Consider the following 20,330-nt stretch of genomic DNA (forward strand, 5'->3'; position numbering starts at 1 on the left):
GCATTGCATTGCATTGCATTACATGCCTTAAGTAGTGCGATGCGATGCAATACAATGAAAAAATCGGGCACCCAGATATTACACAAGTACCGTGTTTTTACCTATCGATAGTCATCTATTTTATTGACTGGTTGGCCTGTGGACCAATAAAAACACAGGGGCGAGGCTTTATGATTGTCAGGGGCAGAGCTATGCTCCATGTGCCGGCACTTTGATAAAACAACCAAAAGTAAAACATCGGTTTTGCTGTGCCATCGATGGAAGAAAACCATCTGGTTCTCCCCCATCGATGGCATAAGTATTTGACATTGGCCATAAACCATCAATGATTTTGAATCATCGATGGTTGATGGCCATCCCTACCTCCCACTGACTAGACTGTAAGCTATTTGGAGCAGGGACCTCTTCTCTACTACTCTCAGAGCTCTCTTCTCTCACACTACAATTACAGCTTTCTCTTGCTCCTCGACCGTCTATGGGCCTGATTCAGACCTTACTGCTAATTTCAGAATTCTCAAATCGAGCATTTGTCATAGAACTGCACATGCACAAGGGGAATTAGTAACAGAAAATACATATAGATTGTAAAGATAATCCTCTCACAGTTTGACTGACAGGAAGACGTTTTTTAAATTTAATATGATGAGAGACTCAGAAAGTGAGAAATTTTGGTAAAAAATCTCCAGGTTTTTTTTTATGCGGCAATCATTTACACTGCAAAACCAGTTTGATTTTGTAAATGATTGCTGCATAAAAAAAACTGGAGATTAAGGGGGAAATTTACCAATATGAAAAACCTAGTTTTTCGTATTGGTATTTCCCCTACGACTGCATACGACTGTTTCAGTCGTATGCAAAGTCGTGTTCCGGAGGGGAATGTACAAAGCAGTCAGATACGACTGCTTTGTAACCCACCGATGTCGTAGGAATTCGTATTAGCTGGCCATATATACGGCCGCTAATACGAATTCGTACAGGCAGTCTGCACGGATCAGTCAGATCCATGCAGGCTGCAAGGTGTAAAAAAAATAGAAAAATTAAATAAATAGAAAAAAAAACAGCGTGGGGTCCCCCCCCACAGCTGTAACCAGCACCAGGCTGAAGGAGCCGGGGCTGGTAATTAAAAATCAGGGAACTTGACAAATAGGGGTTCCCCGATTTTTAACAACCAGCCCCAGGCTCCTGCTCTGGGGCTGGTTCCCAAAATACGGGGGACAAAATGAGTAGGGGTCCCCCGTATTTTAAGAACCAGCCCCAGGCAAAACCAGCCAGCAGGGTAATGCCACAGCCAGGGGGAGACTTTTTATACAAGTCCCCCCGGCCAAAGCATTCAGCCCTCTGACCAGTCAGCCTGGCCAGGGGCCCTGGGGGAGTGGGGACCCCCCCAATAAAGGGGTCCCCCCCCTCCAGGACTTACCTGACCAGGCTGACCTGGGTGGTGGGCATCGGGCTGATTCAAGTGTAAAAAAAAGATTAAACTATTGTTTTTTACTGTGGCACTACAAGTGCCAGCAAGCTGGCACAGTTAAAAAAAATAGTACACAAAACACACTGACACAAATTTTAAATAAAAGTTTAATACACACATCACACACATGCTGATACTTACCTATCTTGATCCCGTCGGTAGGTCGCTGGCTCCGGTGTCGGCGGCTCCGGTGTCGGCGGCTCCGGGGTCGGCGTCCTGTCTGAAGAAAATCCATGGTGGACCTGTGGAAGGAAATCCTACTCACCAGGTCCTCCATGCAGGGCCGTCTTAACGCATGGGCTTTATGGGCAGTTGCCCTAGGGCCCCACAGCGTTAAGGGCCCAAAGCCTTCCAACACCCCCCCCCCCTTTCCTCCCCTCCGGATTCCGGCCGCAACAACTAGACAGTTTCACAGTATGTGTGGTGTGCGGTGCTGCCCGGGTGCCGCCGATACCCAGCAGCTACCGCACCGCACAGCATTACTGGGACTTGGAGTATGGGAGGAGACGCTGTTACGCAGTGGCCGCCTCCCCGCCATTGGATAGCACGGCCGCCGCGTGACCGCGACCCCTCCCACTCTCCCAGTAATCCTGTGCAGGGCGGGCGCAGTCCTGTCGGCAACGTGTGACCAAGGTGGTGTCGTGTGCGCTTCGTTCTACTGCCAGTGCCCGGCCTGCCCTGCTGCCCTCAGCCCTGTGGCACCTCATGTGCGCTGTGCACGGTCACCTCTAGGCTCCGCCACTGCAGCACCACGCGACGCGGCTCCCGGCACCCTGACTCTTCTCCTCATGTGAGTAAGTGGCTTCTGCTAGGGAACGAAAATATCGAAACATCGGTTGACATCGGTTAACATCGGGTTCACAGACAGTACCAATGTTTAGGTCTAAATGATGTTTTGCAACCAATGTTGAAAAACATCATTTGACCGATGTTTTCGTCGAAAACATCGGTCAAATGATGTTTTTCAACATTGGTTGCAAAACATCATTTAGACCTAAACATTGGTACTGTCTGTGAACCCGATGTTAACCGATGTTAACCGATGTCAACCGATGTTTCGATATTTTTTAAAATAAACTGGTTACCAAAGCATAGAATACACTAATAAGCTTCTGAAATTATAAATATTCCCTCTATTAAGTTTATCTTGTTGGGCTGGGTGCAGTTGCACTCTCAAATCCACCACTTAAGTATAAAAGATGCAACATTGCCAACATCAAACATATGAGCAACCCTATTGTTGCTTAGAATAACCATCAGAACAAAGATGCTGGAGCCAGTGCAACTGCAAATTAATGTTTGAAACACATCTGCGTTTGACAAACCAGCCCCCATCCCCTCAAATAGAAACTACTTTACCTGTCACTCAGTATCTGCGTCCGCTGTTACTAATAAATCACTGCACAGAAATAAACTGTGCAAATGTCTGCATCCACAACTGAATCAGGTCCTTTGTAAGGTGCTGTGATATGCTTGCTGCATAATAATAAATCAATTGATAGATTGTAAGCTTGTGAGCAGGGCCCTCATACCTTTGTCTGACTGTAAATACCCAGTTTGTTGTATCACTGTCTCCTATTGTAAAGCGCAAGTGAATATGCTGTGCTATATAAGCAGGGCCGGCGCCACCACTAGGCAAATCTAGGCATTTGCCTAGGGCGCCGGCCACTGGAGGGCGGCATTTTGTGCCGCCCGGGTACCTGTAATACGTCGCTGCCTATTCAAATCTGGCGGCAGAGGCAGCGGGGGTCCCTGCAGTCCATTAAAAATCACGAGCGCTATCCGCCGGGCTATGCGGAAGCACTTCTAGTGTGAAAACTCTGGCAGCACGGCGCACGCTGATCTCAGCCAATCAGCGTGCTGCCAGTGTTTTCACACTAGAAGCGCTTCCGCATAGCCCGGCGGATAGCGCTCGTGATTTTTAATGGACTGCAGGGACCCCCGCTGCCTCCGCCGCCAGATTTAAATAGACAGCGCCGAACGACAGGTACCCCCCCCCCCGGCACCGGGGCGCTAGTTGTTTAGGTAGGGGCCCCACTGCACCTCTTTGCCCGGGGGCCCATAATGCTGTTAAGATGGCCCTGCCTCCATGGATGGTCTTCTGTCTTCTTTTCCAGGGCTTATTTCTTTATCTTCTTTCTTCTTCTTTACGCTGCCGGGCTCCCGGGACTTTCAGAGCTTCAGAGATGTTTCCTCCTCGACGTCTAGACTAAGAATGAATTCTAGCCAATCAGGAGCCGACTTTACTGGCTCCTGATTGGCCGCTAGGCGGCTCCTGATTGGCTAGAATTCATTCTTAGTCCAGACGTCGAGGAGGAAACATCTCTGAAGCTCTGAAAGTCCTGGGAGCCCGGCAGCTTGATGAAAGAAGATAAAGAAATAAGCCCTGGAAAAGAAGACAGAAGACACAAGACCATCCATGGAGGACCTGGTGAGTAGGATTTCCTTCCACAGGTCCACCATGGATTTTCTTCAGACAGGACGCCGACCCCGGAGCCGCCGACACCGGAGCCAGCGACCTACTGACGGGATCAAGATAGGTAAGTATCAGTGTGTGTGTGATGTGTGTATTAAACTTTTATTTAAAATTTGTGTCAGTGTGTTTTGCGTACTATTTTTTTAACTGTGGAACTACAAGTGCCAGCGGGCCCTTTAATGCCCAGCAGGCTGGGACTTGTGGTTCTCCAAGTCCCAGCTTGCTGGGGAGGCTTGCTGGCACTTGTAGTGCCACAGTAAAAAACAATAGTTTAATCTTTTTTTTACACTTGAATCAGCCCGATGCCCACCACCCAGGGGCATCGGGAACAGAACCAGGCTTCAGCCTGGTCAGGTAAGTCCTGGAGGGGGGGGACCCCTTTATTGGGGGGGGTCCCCACTCCCCCAGGGCCCCTGGCCAGGCTGACTAGTCGGTAGGGATGAATGCTTTGGCCGGGGGGACTTGCATAAAAAGTCTCCCCCCGGCTGTGACATTACCCTGCTGGCTGGTTTTGCCTGGGGCTGGTTCTTAAAATACGGGGGACCCCTACTCATTTTGTCCCCCGTATTTTGGGAACCAGCCCCAGAGCAGGAGCCTGGGGCTGGTTGTTAAAAATCAGGGAACCCCTATTTGTCGGGTTCCCTGATTTTTAATTACTGGCTCCAGGCTCTGTCAGCCTGGTGCTGGTTTCGGCTGTGGGGGGGACCCCACGCCGTTTTTTTCATTTATTTTATTTATTTTTACACCGCAGCCTGCACGGATCTGACTGATCCGTGCAGGCTAAAACGAGAATACGACAGGAAAATGGTGTTCTATTTTTCTGCCGTATTTTCGTGGACAAAAGCAGCCGTATTTTCTATACGGCTGCTTAGTAAATCAGGAACCACCATTCTTTTAAATGGTGATTTCTGTCGTATCCTATCGATGGTGTAGACATTCGTATTTGTAAATACAAATACGAATGTTCCATCCCTAGGACTACGAATTGTTGTATTTTGGGGATAGAAAATCCCGAAAATACAAATTCGTAAAAAAAGGTGTATTTTTACCTACGAATACACCTTTTTTCTACGAATCCATATTAGTAAATTTCCCCCTAAGTACCAAATCTCTCACTTTCTGAGTCTTTCATCCTATTAAATTTCACCCCTAATGTTTTCTAAGTGAGGTGGAAAGAACACAGTTGTACCCAGGTGTTTTTGAGTAGGGTCTGGGACATCAGTATTGACCACTCCACCCTCAGACTTACATTTGCGCAGACAGTAAAATCCTTTCAGTGATTCGTGAATAGCGTTTGATTTTCATGTGGATGCTGATTGCCGATCCATTCAAATTTTTTTTGCAGAGGGCAGGTACTCTTTCTGTCTGGATGACGGCTTACTCTGTGCTGTCCACGGCAAATTCTCATTCTCATATTAGCGGTCAAGTCTGATTTAAATCCATGATAAGCTGCTCGCAGCCACTTATTATATGCAAATGTAAGAGGAGGTGCATACCACGCCCTGCTTGCATCTGCATCAAACTGCAATTGCAGTACAAGATGAACTTCGCAACCAGTTGCGGCTTTTACCTCTGCAGAGAAGGGGGGCTGCTACAATGCCAGCCACCGCTGCTGCTGGACCCCACCACTGGTGCCCACTAGTCCCCCATCGTGATCACATGACCAGCGCATGCCCATTAGCTTCTTTGGTACTGCGCATGCGCTGGACCCCAGCCTCCCTTTAGCAGAAGTCCATAGAAGCATATTCATAGTCCCGTGTTCGGCATATGCGCTGTATCGTCCTCGGTACTGTGCATGCACAGAACACGTTTTTATGTGTCTGGCCCTGGCTGTTCTTTATATACAACCGGAGAAAAACCTTTCTACACACCAGACCTAGTTTGCTCTCAGTGGGGCAGATGTATCATTAAGCTTGTTACGTTTGTGAAATAACGAGTCCCGCTTCTCCTGCATAACGAGGAGAAGCGGGCACTCGTTATGGGGAGATGTATTAACATCCCCCAAGCCGATAAGGAGAGCCGTTATGCCCAGCGTTAACGGCTCTCCTTATCGGCTCCCTCGCCGCCCCGCACATGCGCACTCCCCGTCGCCCCCCCTGCCCGGCTTACTGGGCATGCGCGAGATCTCGCAAAAAACGCGAGATCTCCAGCGCAGCCCAAGCCAGACGCAGGGCTAGCGTTGTCCCCATAGTGGGGGATAGGACAACGCTAGCCCTGAGCTGGCGAAGCGGCCGGGGCGAATTAACGCCTTGAAGGCTGTTAATACATCGCCCCGGCCGTTAATTCCTGGGGGGGATTGCAGGGACAGCCCCGCCGAGCATAACTCGGCGGGCTGTCACTAGCGCACGTTAGGTGCGCTAGTAATACATTAGGGACAGACGTAATCCCCCCCAGTTAACCAGCGTTAAGTGCATTTTTGCACTTAACGCTGGTTAATACATCTGCCCCATTATATTCTATGGCATTGTCGAGACCTTAGCTGTGTTCATTAGGAACTGTTCAGTATGTCCTAAGAAGGCTATATAGGGCTTGAATAATGCTTGTCAGTTTAGGTATGTCAGTGCGGTTGCAGTTCATCATATATTAACAATGTTAAGGTGGGTATACATGGATAGATGTGTCCAACGATTCGATCTCGCTAACGATTCGGTCTGAACTCCTGAACCAACGATTTCATGACAAAGTGAAACGATTCACCTAACGATTTGTAGCAAACAACCGGTCGTTAGCGAGTCGATATCGTTGGTCGTTTCTCTTAAAACACAGACGATTGATCTAGTGTCCTTTGAATTATAAATAATGGGCGGAATAATGGGTGTGACTTAACAGGGTAGACAAGCATCCTCCATTCTACCTCACAGCAGTATTGTTGTTGGAGAGACCGGATTTATCCAGCTACTGCAGTGCTTTTGCTTTTGTTAGCAAAGTGTGATTTTGGCCTGTTTTGCTCACATTATGGATTCCTATCAATACCAGCTTGCATTGTGCTACGCATATCTCATGCTGAAACGTAGGGATCCAGCCCGAAGGAGGAGGCAGCCGAGATCCTGTTGGACCAAGGAGTGGCTACTGAGGAGGGACACTCAGTCCCACATGTCTCTCCTGGTGGAGATCCGAGGTACCCACCCCTGTGACTACCGGAATTTTCTGCGAATGGATGAGGACACGTTTCAGGAATTGCTACGTCTGGTCACTCCGATCATCCAGAAAGAGAGCACTAATGAGGGCGGCAATTTCTGCGGAGGAGAGACTGGTCGTCACCCTGAGGTACCTTGCCACAGGAAGGTCCCTGGCTGATCTGAAGTTTGGCTCCCTGATCTCACCTCAGGCATTGGGGAGGATTATCCCTGAAACTTGCCAGGCTATTGTGGAAGTCCTGAAGTCTCAGTACTTTAAGGTAAGCGTAAATAACACATACAATATACTCAGGTGCCACACTTTTTTTTTATTTTAATTTGTACACCGGTGCACATTACGCAAAACATATTGCTGCTTTTGGAGTATCAAGAATAAAATATAACATGTCACATGAGTTTTAAGTATAAAGTACATGCATTGTTGGCTACATGGTGAATGAAAAGGGGGGTCTATTTCCATCAGCCATGGTTCATTTAGTACCAAAAAAAAAAGAGACCACCAGTGCAACAAGCACTGCATCACACAGCAATGGAAAGGGAAGCTGAATGTTTCATCAAAGATGGATGGTGGTATTCAAGTATCACATGGTTCTTCAAACTGCAGCCCTTCAGATGTTGTGAAACTACAAATCCCAGCATGCCTTTCCACAGTTTTGCTTTAAGGGAGTGTTAAAACTGTGACAAGGCATGCTGGGATTTGAAGTTTCACAACATCAGGAGGGCCGCAGTTTCAGGACCCATGAAGTATCATATTGAAGGCATTCATTAGTGGAAACCACAAAAATGTTACAGTTGAACCACATTTTTGCCGTCATCATTGCAGTCCTGCAATGCACTATAGATGACGTCAAATGAGGTGGAGGGAAATGAGGTTGGAGGTTGATTCTGCTCTGGCCTGGCCATCACTGTGCGGGGATAGGTAGTGGGTGGGCTAGTCATGTGGAATGGGGCAGTGACCATTCCTGCATTGGACTGGTATGTTCTACCTGGTTCATGCAGTTCTGGGCCGGTGGCCATCACTGTGCGGGGATAGGTAGTGGGTGGGCTAGTCATGTGGAATGGGGCAGTGACCATTCCTGCATTGGACTGGTATGTTCTACCTGGTTCATGCAGTTCTGGGCCGGTGGGCGTCACTGTACGGGGATAGGTGGGGGGTGGGCTACTTATGTGTAATTTGGAGGCGACCATTCCAGCACTGGCTTGGTATGTTATACTGGGGTCATGCTGAACAGGCGTGGCGTTCAGCACCGCACATGGAGGTTCACCAATGTTTGGAGGGGTTAGGTATGACCTTGGGTGGCCTACAATAGGGGGAGGCATAGTGTAATCGCAAACACCTGTTTCTGGTTTGAGGCGTTTGTTCCTGCCACGGTACAGCAAATCATATACAATTCGTTCGAATTCAACCTGTTGGTCAGGATCCATCTTGCGTAATGCACCACCAACGTGAGTTGCAAAATTAGCAAAATAATCGGGTTCCTTGTTTAAAACTTGCTCTACTTTCTGTAGTAGAGCTGCATTTTGATCAGTAGTCGATTTGGCCGTTGCATCCTGACGTCTGTACCTTCTTCTGGTAGTTGAGCTATCACTTCCAGCATTGGAGGCGACGCCTGTGGATGTTTCGGTAGGGCTGGAGAGAACAGGGGATGCGAGTTGTTCCAGATCCGGTGTGGAAGCCTGTTGAAAGTACAAAAATTTTATTAATCTATTTTTAATTTTTTGTTTTGTTCACAGTTTCCATCAAGCACAGAGGACTGGACTTTAATTGCCAACGAGTTTGATCGGCGTTGGAACTTTCCAAACTGCGGGGGAGCAATAGATGGGAAGCACATTCGCATCACACCGCCTGCACACTCAGGATCTTATTATTTCAATTATAAAGGATACTTCAGTATTGTACTGATGGCGGTGGTAAATGCGAACTATGAATTTATTTTTGTGGATGTTGGGAAAAATGGACGCGCTTCGGATGGGGGATCCTTTAAAAGAACTGAGTTTTATGAGCGCATGATGTCTAATAGGCTAAGGTTGCCAACTGTGCCTGATACCAAACATGGCTTAAATTATGTGTTTGTGGCTGATGAAGCATTTGCTCTACACGAACATCTGTTGAAGCCATATGCTCAAAGGGGGCTGACACCTCAACAGCGAATCTTTAATTATAGACTGTCGAGGGCTAGGCGTGTTGTTGAGAACACTTTTGGGATTCTGAGCAACCGCTTCCGTGTGCTACACACGGCAATTAACTTGCGGATTGATAAAATCGACTGGGTTGTGCTGGCATGTTGTGTGTTGCACAACTACTTGCGACGCAAAGCAATGCAACAACAAACTGCCATCAGCATGGTCGATGATCCCAATCAAGCAGAGGAAGTGTCCAATATTGCCTCTGTTGGAGCACCTGCCCTCCATGAGACAGGGAGTGCACGGGCTAAAGCTGTCCGCGAGCAGTACTTGGGATATTTTAATGGTGTTGGTGCAGTGCCATGGCAGGAGGAGTGCCTACACTAATAGAGCTGTGAATTGTGGCCTTTTGTTGCAGACAACTTACCAAATCACTGGCTGAATTATCCCCATTATCTTCTGTGTCATCTGTTGGCACCTCCTCGACCAAAAGCATTCTTGATGGGCGCTCTGGATCCTGTTCTAGGACGAATTTTAATTGGTCGTAGTACCACAGATTGGTTAGGTACACGTCCTGGGCACCAGCACCTGAAGACCGCGATGCAGCAATTTTCTTGTGCTCCTTTAGAAAAACTGTGCGCACATTCTGTATTTTACGGCGCACCCATTTTGGGCAGGCTTCCTCGTGGAATTGGAGGCTGTAGGTCACGAGGTGCTTTATAGCGAGGTCTTTCTTATTTTTGTTTGCATAGTCGCGGGATTTGACCTTCCATAGGCATTCGTGTTCCTGATAGATAGCAAAAAAACCTGTAAGGAACTCCCGCTCCCGTTCACTGGTCATGTCTCTGTAATTAAAAAGTTATGTTTTCCGGTTATTTTTCACAAAAATATGTAGTTGTAGACAATATCATGGTTTTGCTTACTAAATAAATGTTATTTTGCTGTTACTTCAGTTCAGTTTTAGTATTTTGGATTGTTCGCAATAAATGAGGTGTTTGGTGGGCAGCAGCAGCAACATACACAGGGGGTGCAGTGTGTACAACATTGGTGGGCAGCAGCAGCTACATACACAGGGGGTGCAGTGTGTACAACATTGGTGGGCAGCGGCAGCTACATTCACAGGGGGTGCAGTGTGTACAACATTGGTGGGCAGCAGCAGCTACATACACAGGGGGTGCAGTGTGTACAACATTGGTGGGCAGCGGCAGCTACATTCACAGGGGGTGCAGTGTGTACAACATTGGTGGGCAGCAGCAGCTACATACACAGGGGGTGCAGTGTGTACAACATTGGTGGGCAGCAGCAGCAGCTACATACACAGGGGGTGCAGTGTGTACAACATTGGTGGGCAGCAGCAGCTACATACACAAGGGGTGCAGTGTGTACAACATTGGTGGGCAGCGGCAGCTACATACACAGGGGGTGCAGTGTGTACAACATTGGAGGGCAGCAGCAGCTACATACACAGGGGGTGCAGTGTGTACAACATTGGTGGGCAGCAGCAGCTACATACACAGGGGGTGCAGTGTGTACAACATTGGTGGGCAGCAGCAGCTACATACACAAGGGGTGCAGTGTGTACAACATTGGTGGGCAGCGGCAGCTACATACACAGGGGGTGCAGTGTGTACAACATTGGTGGGCAGCAGCAGCTACATACACAAGGGGTGCAGTGTGTACAACATTGGTGGGCAGCGGCAGCTACATACACAGGGGGTGCAGTGTGTACAACATTGGTGGGCAGCAGCAGCTACATACACAGGGGGTGCAGTGTGTACAACATTGGTGGGCAGCGGCAGCTACATTCACAGGGGGTGCAGTGTGTACAACATTGGTGGGCAGAAAGCTACTTACATCGCGGTGGCAAACAGTTTTTTACGCGCTGCTTCCTCCTTCACCATGCGGTGCTCCTCTCCACGCAGCCAGGGTGGGACAGGTTGACGTAATGGAGGAGGGGAGTGGTTTCCTAGTCGTCAGCCAAACCCAAATTGTACACTGAAGAAACGATTAGCAAAACGATTGTGCACATCGTTAGCGATTGGTCGCTGATCTTTCTGCATGCAGGGAAGATCAGCGACCTCTACTAACGACTGGCGGGTGCGCGCATCGCTGACCATATCGTTCCAAAACACGGAACGATTTGAACGATTGGTCTTTACGATCGATCGGGAACGCCCAGATCTTTTGCAAAATCTATCCGTGTATACCCACCTTTACTGTTGTAAGCAAGGGTAGTTTAATAAATAAGGTAATAGGACCTTTCAATTTGTAAAATTATTCAACTCATACTCAATAGAATGGTCTTGGTACATTTTATATCAGGATTTTGACAATTGAGATAGATGGATAGATATTATGGATGCCTTCCAGCACTGAGATCATGGGTCCAAATTTCCGCTATGTCCCTCACTGTGTGGAGTTGATATATTCTGCCCATGCTTGGGTTGGTTTTCTGTGGGTACTCAGATTTCCTCTTCCAATCCAAAAATATACTGGAAAGTTAAATGGGTCCCAACACAAATGAACCCTAGGGCCTTATTCTAGTTCACTCTTTCTGACAAAATCCTTCTTAGATGGACAAAACCATCTGCACTGCTGGTGGGGCAGATGTAACTTGTGCAGAGAGAATTAGATTTGGGTGGGGGTTTTACTTCAAAGTGAGATCTATATTGCAGTGTAGAAATAAATCAGCCAGTATTTCCCTGCAAAGAAACAAAGCAACTCACCCAAATCTAATTCTCTCTGCACATTTTACATCTGCCCCCCTGCAGTGCACATGGTTTTGTCCATCTAAGAAGGATTTTGTCAGAAAGAGTGAACTAGAATAAGGCCCTTAGTCTGTAAGTGTGTGCGTGTACATGGGTTCTTCTCTTCCATCGAACGCTATGGGGGAAATTTACTACGATGGTAGTTCTATTCTATTTCAATGGGATGTTGATGTGGGCAACCAATCAGAATCTACTTCTTATTTATTTAGCACCTGCTAAAATATAATAGATAACATAGATAACAATTGAAATCAGTAATAAGGAATTAATATAACATTTTTGGTTTTACAGTATTTTATTTTGTTGTAACTTTTTGATTAGATTTGCTTTCTTATTTGTCCTTTTTATTTTTTTCTCTCTTCTTTTTCTTTCTTCATGTGCAAACTGTCAGTGGTTCCTCTTCTAAATGATGTTACAGCAGATGTACTTAAGCATGTATCACCCAGTTATAAGGTAATTATTATTACCTTTCATGTATTTCTTACTTACATATGAAAACTGTATATCCAGGAAACTAAACAAGACAGCACTCCTATTTACATACAAATAAAATGTTTCTCTACCTAATTCTTGACCACCATCCATTCTCATCCTTTTTCCTTTAACATCCTCATTTTTATTACCATCCAACTGTACACCTTTCCCTATCCTCTACAGTGTATATACTGTAGCATAGCTCCCTCAGCTCCCCAGCTACTTAATTATTTCCCATAATCCATTCTGGTCTCATTGGCCAGGATAGTCTTGACAGCCTCTTCACCCTCTGAGAGTATACATTGTTATAACAAAGACACAATCGAGTAAAATTCATTTTTAAAATTTTTTATTAAATATTAAGAGTTTCTGAGTACAATTCAACTTTTTTAGTCTGCTTTATAAATAAAAAAATGATTGACCAAGACTGGCTTCGGAAGCTTGTCCTATAGTAGGACCAAGCTGGTGGTAGACTCCTGACTCACAAAGAGTCATCCTTCAGCATTCAGGAGAGGAAAAACCCCCTGTGGAGGGAAATCTCTGGGGATCCGTGGCTGAAGGACTACCTGTCCCTCTGGGCATTAGGAGGCTATGCAGAGTTACATTACCAAACGTAATGAAATACTGTATGAACAGTTCAGATTGAAAAAGCTGTGCAATTTTCAGAAGAGGATTCTTATCCCCTTTTGAGAAGCACCGAATATTTCCAAATGGTGAGGATGTCGCCATAGCTGCGATTTTCTGCTAGAACCTCCAATGGTAGTAAACAAGTCCAAGGTAATTTTTTTTTCTAGGTTATACAATCTCCAAGTCTGCAGGCACATCCAAATGAGGCACCTTGCCTGTGACAAGATACTTGCCTTCCATGGGGATCTCTCACCAAGAAGCCTAGGTATATATGAGGAAACATCAGGTTGCAGAAGACGTTTCTGGATGATGGTAATGACAGCAATGGTTATACTGTGTCCATGTCCTGGTTAAAGCCCTGTACACACACATCGATTTGCTTTTGATTCGATGTTAGATTCGATTTTCTATTAGATCTGGCATTAGATCTTTCCATTCGATTTGGCATTAGATCTGTACTTTTGCATTATATATTCATGGTACATTGTACACATTCAATTTACTAGATCGAATTCGATATTTCCTTGGCTGCACAGTAGATTTTTCTGTTCGATTTTGTGAATGTGGGAGCGTGCATCGAATCGAATGTAGATCGAAAGTGACACAAAAACCATTCGATTTCATTTAGGATTCGATTAGATTTTGCTTGTGTAAGCAAAATCTAATCAAAAATCGGGGAAAATCGATGCATGTGTACAGGGCTTTAGTGAGAGGCAGCTACAGCAAAGCATTGGTATACAGTAGGCCAGTGGTCAGGGAACTCTGTCCTCATGTTTTGCAGGTCTCCTCACAGAATCACAAGTGAAATAATTAACTCCACCTGCGGACCTTATAAAATGTGTCTGTGAGTAATTAGTACACCTGTGCACCTGCTGGGTTACCAGCAAAACATGCACTGTGTGGGGTAATAAAGACCAAGTTCCCCGACCACTGCAGTAGGCAGTCACCATTATGATATCACAATACAACCTCATTATTCTTCTACAGTCCTTAAAGGAGAAGCGCTCAAAATAATCTCTATTGATGTGTGATGTTTCTATTCCTCCATAATACCACCACTTCCTATTATACACCACTTATGCGATGCACATTTGTCCCCTTACCATCTCTAATGATGTGTCTATTCCTCCACAATACCACCACCTCCTATTATACACCTATCATGTAATACACATCTGTCCGCTTACCATCTCTAGTGATGTGTCTATTCCTCCATAATACCACCACCTCCCATTATATATATATATATATATATATACCTCCCAATATGTTGATATTTATATAGCCAAAGAACAATAAGTGAAATGTGCAGTTTACGTACTCATTCCGTAACTCTGCTTACCCTTTATTCCTAGCTACGTGCGAACAAAGCGTAGCGCAGCGTAACGTACCTTTACCGTGTATTGTACACGCTTGAATCACTGCAGTTATAGAAGATCCCTTCGCAGTACTTAGTCTCTAATCTGCGAATACATTTTAAGGACAATGTCCGTAATATACGCTATAGCTAGATGCGAAAAATAGACGAGACCACGATATAACAAATGCGGAGATAGATTCTCCAAAATAGTGTATTTAGTCCCTAGCGGACAAAAGGGGGTTACAGAAAGAAGAAATACAGGATAACACGTGATACAATGGGGGACATTTACCAAGAATCCGAATTGTAAAAATCGTATTCGTATTTCGTAGTCGTACGGCTACGAATGTTTACGACTACTCGTGGTGTGGAAAAAGGTCTGTTCCGGCGGCTCATTTACAGTGGTTTATTTTGAGTCTCAGTCGTATTTTTCGATGTCGTATTTTTTCGTACTATTAGTTGTATTTCCATGCGTTCGTATTTGGCCATAGTCGTGTTTCGTACAGAACGTGGGTTTTTCCCAACTTTATTCCACGAATCGGCGTACTCAACCATACGAAAAGTCGTATTTTCCCAGAAGTGCGACACGACGAAAATGAAAGCAGATTCGTGATTGGTGTATTATTTTCACCTTGGGAGGGTCCTCAGAGGCATATATAAGTCGTGCTGGCGCCAAAAATCAGTGTGGGTGTAGTTTGGAGTGTGGAGGATAGAGTGGTGTAGTGGAGAGTGGTAAGGAGAGGTTCTGGTGTATTTCGATTGTTGAGTGTGTATTGTTGTGTAAGTTGTCTTGTGCTATTGTTTGTCTTGTGTCTTTTGAAGTTTGTCTTATTATAGTATTGTTTTTTTTATTTTTGTCCCAAAGTCCAAAGTAGTGAGTGTTTGTGTGTGTGTGTTTGTGTGTGTTTGAGGGAAGGAGTTGGAGTGTGTTTTGTGTTGTTTGTGTTTAATTTTTTGGTGTTGTGTTAGTATTTTGTCATGTCTGACAGTGCTGGGAGTGTGGAGGACATGAGTGAGGTGGGTGAGGTTGTGGAGGTGGCTGGTGTGATGAGAGATGTGGAGGATGAGGAATTGATAGGTGAGGATGTGGAGGGAGAGGCTGTTGAGGGTGATGATGTTGCCACTCCAGCTGCCTCTAAGAAGGGGGGTACAAATGCCCCAAGGGCAAAGAAAATGCCCATGTTTAGTTATGCTGAGAGCTGTGCCCTTGTGCGGGTTATTGTGAAGTATAGGGACCAGCTCTTTCTGCATCCTGTGTCGGCATCTCGCAAGTTGGCAATATGGAAGCGGGCAGTGGAAGCGGTGAATGCAGAGGGCACCCGTGTCCGGGATCTGGCCAACTGCCGCAAAAGGTTTTACGACATTCGGCGGCTGGTGAAGGAGAAGCTGGCCAAGGAGGCGAAATATCAGCGGAAGCATAAAGGCAGTGTGCCCACCCGTGTCGACTGGAAGAGCTACGAGCAGGACGTGGCCAGGCTTGTTCCAGATGAAGTCATCAATCCCCCTGGAGTGGAAGATTCTGATGGGCGACATGTTGGTGAGTGTTATGATGTGAATTTTGACATACTGCACACAAATGTTATGTGTTTGCACCTTCCACTGTTCACATGATGCATCTCCACATAGTTGCTGGTAACCCAGTCACTGTATATAGGATAATGGTTTGTCACACACATTTCATTTGCATGTTCTTGTAATAACTATGTATATTATGTGCCACATGTATTAAGGCAAGAATAGTGATAAAATGGTGAGAGACAAAACACTAGGCAATCTGGTGTCACCTGTTACTTGTGAAACATAGCCTGTACATTTCAATCTCTGGGTGTGTTGCTGCAATCGCCATTTTATCATGTTTCATGTCGACCCTCACTCCTCAGTGAGGCATTTTGATGGTTTGTCACATTGGATTGTTGTTGTTGTCCTTTGCATAGCCATCCCCCTGGATATGAAACATAAGCATCAGCTTTGTCCTCAATATTGTTACAAAATGCATTGTTGTCTGTCTTCATTTATACCCAAATCACTCTTTCAGAATACAGGAATGATATGTGTTAGGATTATGCATAATCTTCATTTGACCGTGATATTGTTTGATATGTGTAAAATGTATGGACAGACTGGCATTTCCTGTTTGGGGTGTGGTTCATTCATGGCACTAAAAGCAGGTGTCACTCATGTATTTATATTTGTTCTGGATCTTTTTGCATGATGTTTTTGGACCTTACATGTACTTGTATTTATCACCTCATTGGGAGCTCTTGAAGAAATTGCACATGTGCCTTCAGTTTTTAATTTGGTTCACTGTGGTGGTAGTATCCCATAGCAACAGCAGTGTGCTTTATAGCCACTACATACAAATTTTTAACCCGACAAATATGCAAATTTACTCGCTACATGCAGTCCTATGTTAGTGATATTTTGAGCCATTACTGTGTGCAAATCATGTTACAGCATTATCTATGCTGTTTCATTTCTATGTTTAATTATGTAGATGCGATTTTAAGAGTGCTCTTGGAATGAGGGTGACATGTTCACCTTTTGTTTGTGTGTCATATTTATGGGTTTTCACAATTGTGAGGCTAATCTTGTTTTGTGTTTCTTTACTTCTGTTTTCAGCTGCACTGGAGAAAGCATCCAAGCCAGCTTCTCCCTCAGCATCATCAGTCTCTGGCCAGTCTCTGGTAAACAGGCGTAGGTCACGTCAAGGCCAGCAAGACCCCTCACCTGTTACAGTCACTGCTCCTGCTCGGAGAACACGTTCTCGTCCATCATCTGAGGCACTACCTGAGTCAATCACTGCAGATGTTGTGCCAGGTCTGTTTTGAATTTATGCCGTTTGCAACTTATTATAACTGTATGTGTCTCTCTCTCTCTCTCTCTCTCTCTCTCTCTCTCTCTATATATCTATATATATATATATATATATATATATATATATATATATATTAAGACACCTATACCAAATTGTGTCACATAACTTGTTAAGGTCAATTTGGCCATTTTACTAATAAGTGATGTTTTTCCCACATTTCAACAGCCCCGCGTGGCCGTAGTCAGCCAGTCACTTCAGGGTCACACCATATGTGGGAATCAATTGAGGACGAACCAGCTGGCACTTTCTTTGATGTTCATACAGGTAAATGTCATTGTAGTTATGTGTCCAGCTGCCAAACAGTGTGTGTGCTTTCTCTCTCTCTCTCACACTCTCTTTCTCTCTCTCTCACTCTCTCGCACTCTCACTCTCTCTCTCTCTCTCTATATATATATATATATATATATATATATATATATATATATATATATATAATATATATATATATATATATATATATATACTCTGTATTGTAAACATTAGTACAACTGCCATCACAATGTTCTTTGCCTCACACAGCATCACATCCTGCTGCGCCAACTAGCCGTGTACGTAAATCGGCCCCCTCCGCAACTGTATCAGTGGCCCCTCGGGACCGTGAAGCAGAAGACCTTAACTCATGTAAATGGATTTTTATTCATTCATTTCTAACATGCAACCATATGTCCCTACATTGATCGAATGTATTTTTAATGTGTACAATGTTGTGTTTACATTTAGCAAGAACATTGGCACCACAGTCTCCAACAGCACTTGGGCCTATGAGAATCCAGGCACCGGTGTTAACTCCACCACGTCAAGTGAGACAGCAGCCAGACCAAGGTATAAATCGTATTTTTAAATAAAGTCACATTTGCAACAAAAGATTATAACATTGCCATGTTCAGGAGGAACACAATGCTCCACCTCTGGCCTTCAATCTCATTTGTGATTCACATCACCTGTGTCCAACATCTTAATAGCTAATGTAGCTAATTCAGCACAGGTGATTACAATCATACAACAATCGTTAAGGGTACAAACATTGATTAATGCTCCTCACGGAGTGTGAAATGTTCGGTGACATTTTTATTGGATGCAGTGAATGGCAGGACAATGCTGTTATGGGCAACCACACTAAGTTCCTCTAGGACTAAGATGCATTTTACCTAAACATGTTTTTAACGCTATAAAAGGATGACCTTGCGGCCTGTAACTGCATTGGCCATCCGCAATGACCATATGTTCATATTGTTGTCACATGTGGATAATGTTAAGGCATGCAGCAATGTGTACTATGACATCATCGGAAGGGCGAAAATTAACATGTGTGTAATGAAAACACTAATACTCATAGGGTTTTTTTGAAAAGTTAAAACATGTGTTACATGTACTACTTTTTAACCTTTCTAACGACACTGTAATGATAGATTCTCTCCAGAGTACTGACAAATAACAATGTCCAGATGCTAATTTAATGTGTCACTATTTTAGGTGTAGACATTCCGGAGCCGGCAGAAACATCACAATCTGCAGAGGAGCCTGCCTACAGGCAGCATTTGCGGACAATGACTCCATCAACTCCCGAACCTCAAAGGCCACATAGTCCCCAACTAACATTCAGCCCAGATCCTAGTGAGCCTGTTGCTGGTGGTGCAGCAGATTTTTTCTCAAATTGGTCTGGCCACCAAGCTAGATGTGTGGAAGCCCTGAAGGAGCAGGGCAAACACCTGCAGGAAATTGGCAAACAAAGTGCCCACATGGTCAAAACAATGGCAGTGCTCCATAAAGACACACGCCGAATGATAAAATGTATGTCTGAATCTAGGGTGGACCAGCTGCATTACCAAACCAGAATGGTGACCTTGATGGAATCTCTGTGCCAGCAGCAAACCGCCCAGACTCGTTGTTTGGAAGATATCTCTGTGGCCTTCCGTGAGAGAAATATAATGGCAGCAAGAGAGGCCACACCTTCCCAAAGTAGCAGTGCTACGCCTCTAAGCACCCCACTCCCTTCACCCCCACGCCAGACAAGGCTACGGAAATCCCAAAGTGCTTTAAGTGGCAAACCAATTGAAAAGAAAAAACGTGGGGACAAATAATTGAGTTTGGGAACCACAAATTAATGTTGTCCTATTATTTTGTTTATTTTGAACAGTAAAAGGTTGACCAAACTACTTGTATCTGTCTGAATTTATTTGTAAAGTACAACACGGGAAAAAAAAAAAAACACACCACAATCTTTGTATACACCCCCCCCCCCCCCCCCCCAAAAAAAAAACCCAGCAATTGAGAACATTATTAATGGCCACCTATTAGCATTAGCAGCTTACTTTCCTTTTTGTAGTGACACATTAGTCAATATAGAAGTATGTGACCAAAGTATTAAGTTAAAATTGTATTGTCCCATCGTGGCTGCTGAAATACACATAGAAATAGACCTTAAAAAGAAAGTGTGAAAATATTCGTGTTTTTAGGTGTGATTCGTAGGCATATACGACTTGTAAAGTGAAATTTCACGAATACGAGTGGGTAGTAGATAATGAAAATACGCCTGGTCTATGTTAAACATCCAAGATTTCTATCGATGGTGTACTCTGTCGTAGTCATTCGTATTCGTAGATTTCAATACGACATCTACCTTACGACATCATGATTTCTACAATACACCGAGTACGATTTCACACATATTACCCATAGTAACTAAGGAAAACCCGAATACGACAAGATTTTACGATTTCACACCTAGAAATACGATTTTTTCCCACGATTTTTCTTTAGTAAATGTCCCCCAATGTCCTTAACAATACTAATACAAGTCAAATACTACTAGGGGAAAGATAAACAATTACAGAATACAATCATAACCAGCCATGTTACACAGAAGAGGAATACAAATGTTACCGTCATGGAATATGCGCAGCGCAGTCCCGTCGGAGCTCGCTATATTCAAATAGAACTATAGCCCGGGTTAATGGTGAGGGGATAATCAGCAGTTCCAAAGAGAGAGAGCGAGCCAGCTCAGGGATGGCTATCTTATAG

The 20,330-nt window shown here is 44.8% G+C and overlaps 2 protein-coding genes across 2 annotated transcripts; one reads left to right on the forward strand and one right to left on the reverse strand.

Annotated features, from left to right (window-relative positions):
• Nucleotides 1-7,793: 7,793 nt before the first annotated feature.
• On the reverse strand, nucleotides 7,794-10,171 carry LOC146028400 (uncharacterized). The gene is made up of 2 exons (XM_083158309.1): nucleotides 9,633-10,171; nucleotides 7,794-8,758 (listed from the first exon to the last, which is right to left on the reverse strand). Exons 1-2 carry the CDS (start codon nucleotides 10,044-10,046, stop codon nucleotides 7,868-7,870), a joined length of 1,305 nt encoding a protein of 434 aa, XP_083014435.1. The 5' UTR covers nucleotides 10,047-10,171; the 3' UTR covers nucleotides 7,794-7,867.
• A 3,032-nt stretch (nucleotides 10,172-13,203) lies between these two features.
• Nucleotides 13,204-19,414, forward strand: LOC146072916 (uncharacterized). The gene is made up of 7 exons (XM_083180096.1): nucleotides 13,204-13,224; nucleotides 15,404-15,971; nucleotides 17,054-17,251; nucleotides 17,475-17,573; nucleotides 17,829-17,930; nucleotides 18,030-18,131; nucleotides 18,783-19,414. The coding sequence occupies exons 1-7, from the start codon at nucleotides 13,204-13,206 to the stop codon at nucleotides 19,388-19,390; spliced, it is 1,698 nt and encodes a 565-aa protein (XP_083036222.1). The 3' UTR covers nucleotides 19,391-19,414.
• The last annotated feature ends 916 nt before the right edge of the window (nucleotides 19,415-20,330 follow it).

This window comes from Crinia signifera, chromosome 1 (assembly GCF_055691185.1).
Source record: "Crinia signifera chromosome 1, ASM5569118v1, whole genome shotgun sequence".
Taxonomy (NCBI): Eukaryota; Metazoa; Chordata; class Amphibia; order Anura; family Myobatrachidae; genus Crinia; species Crinia signifera.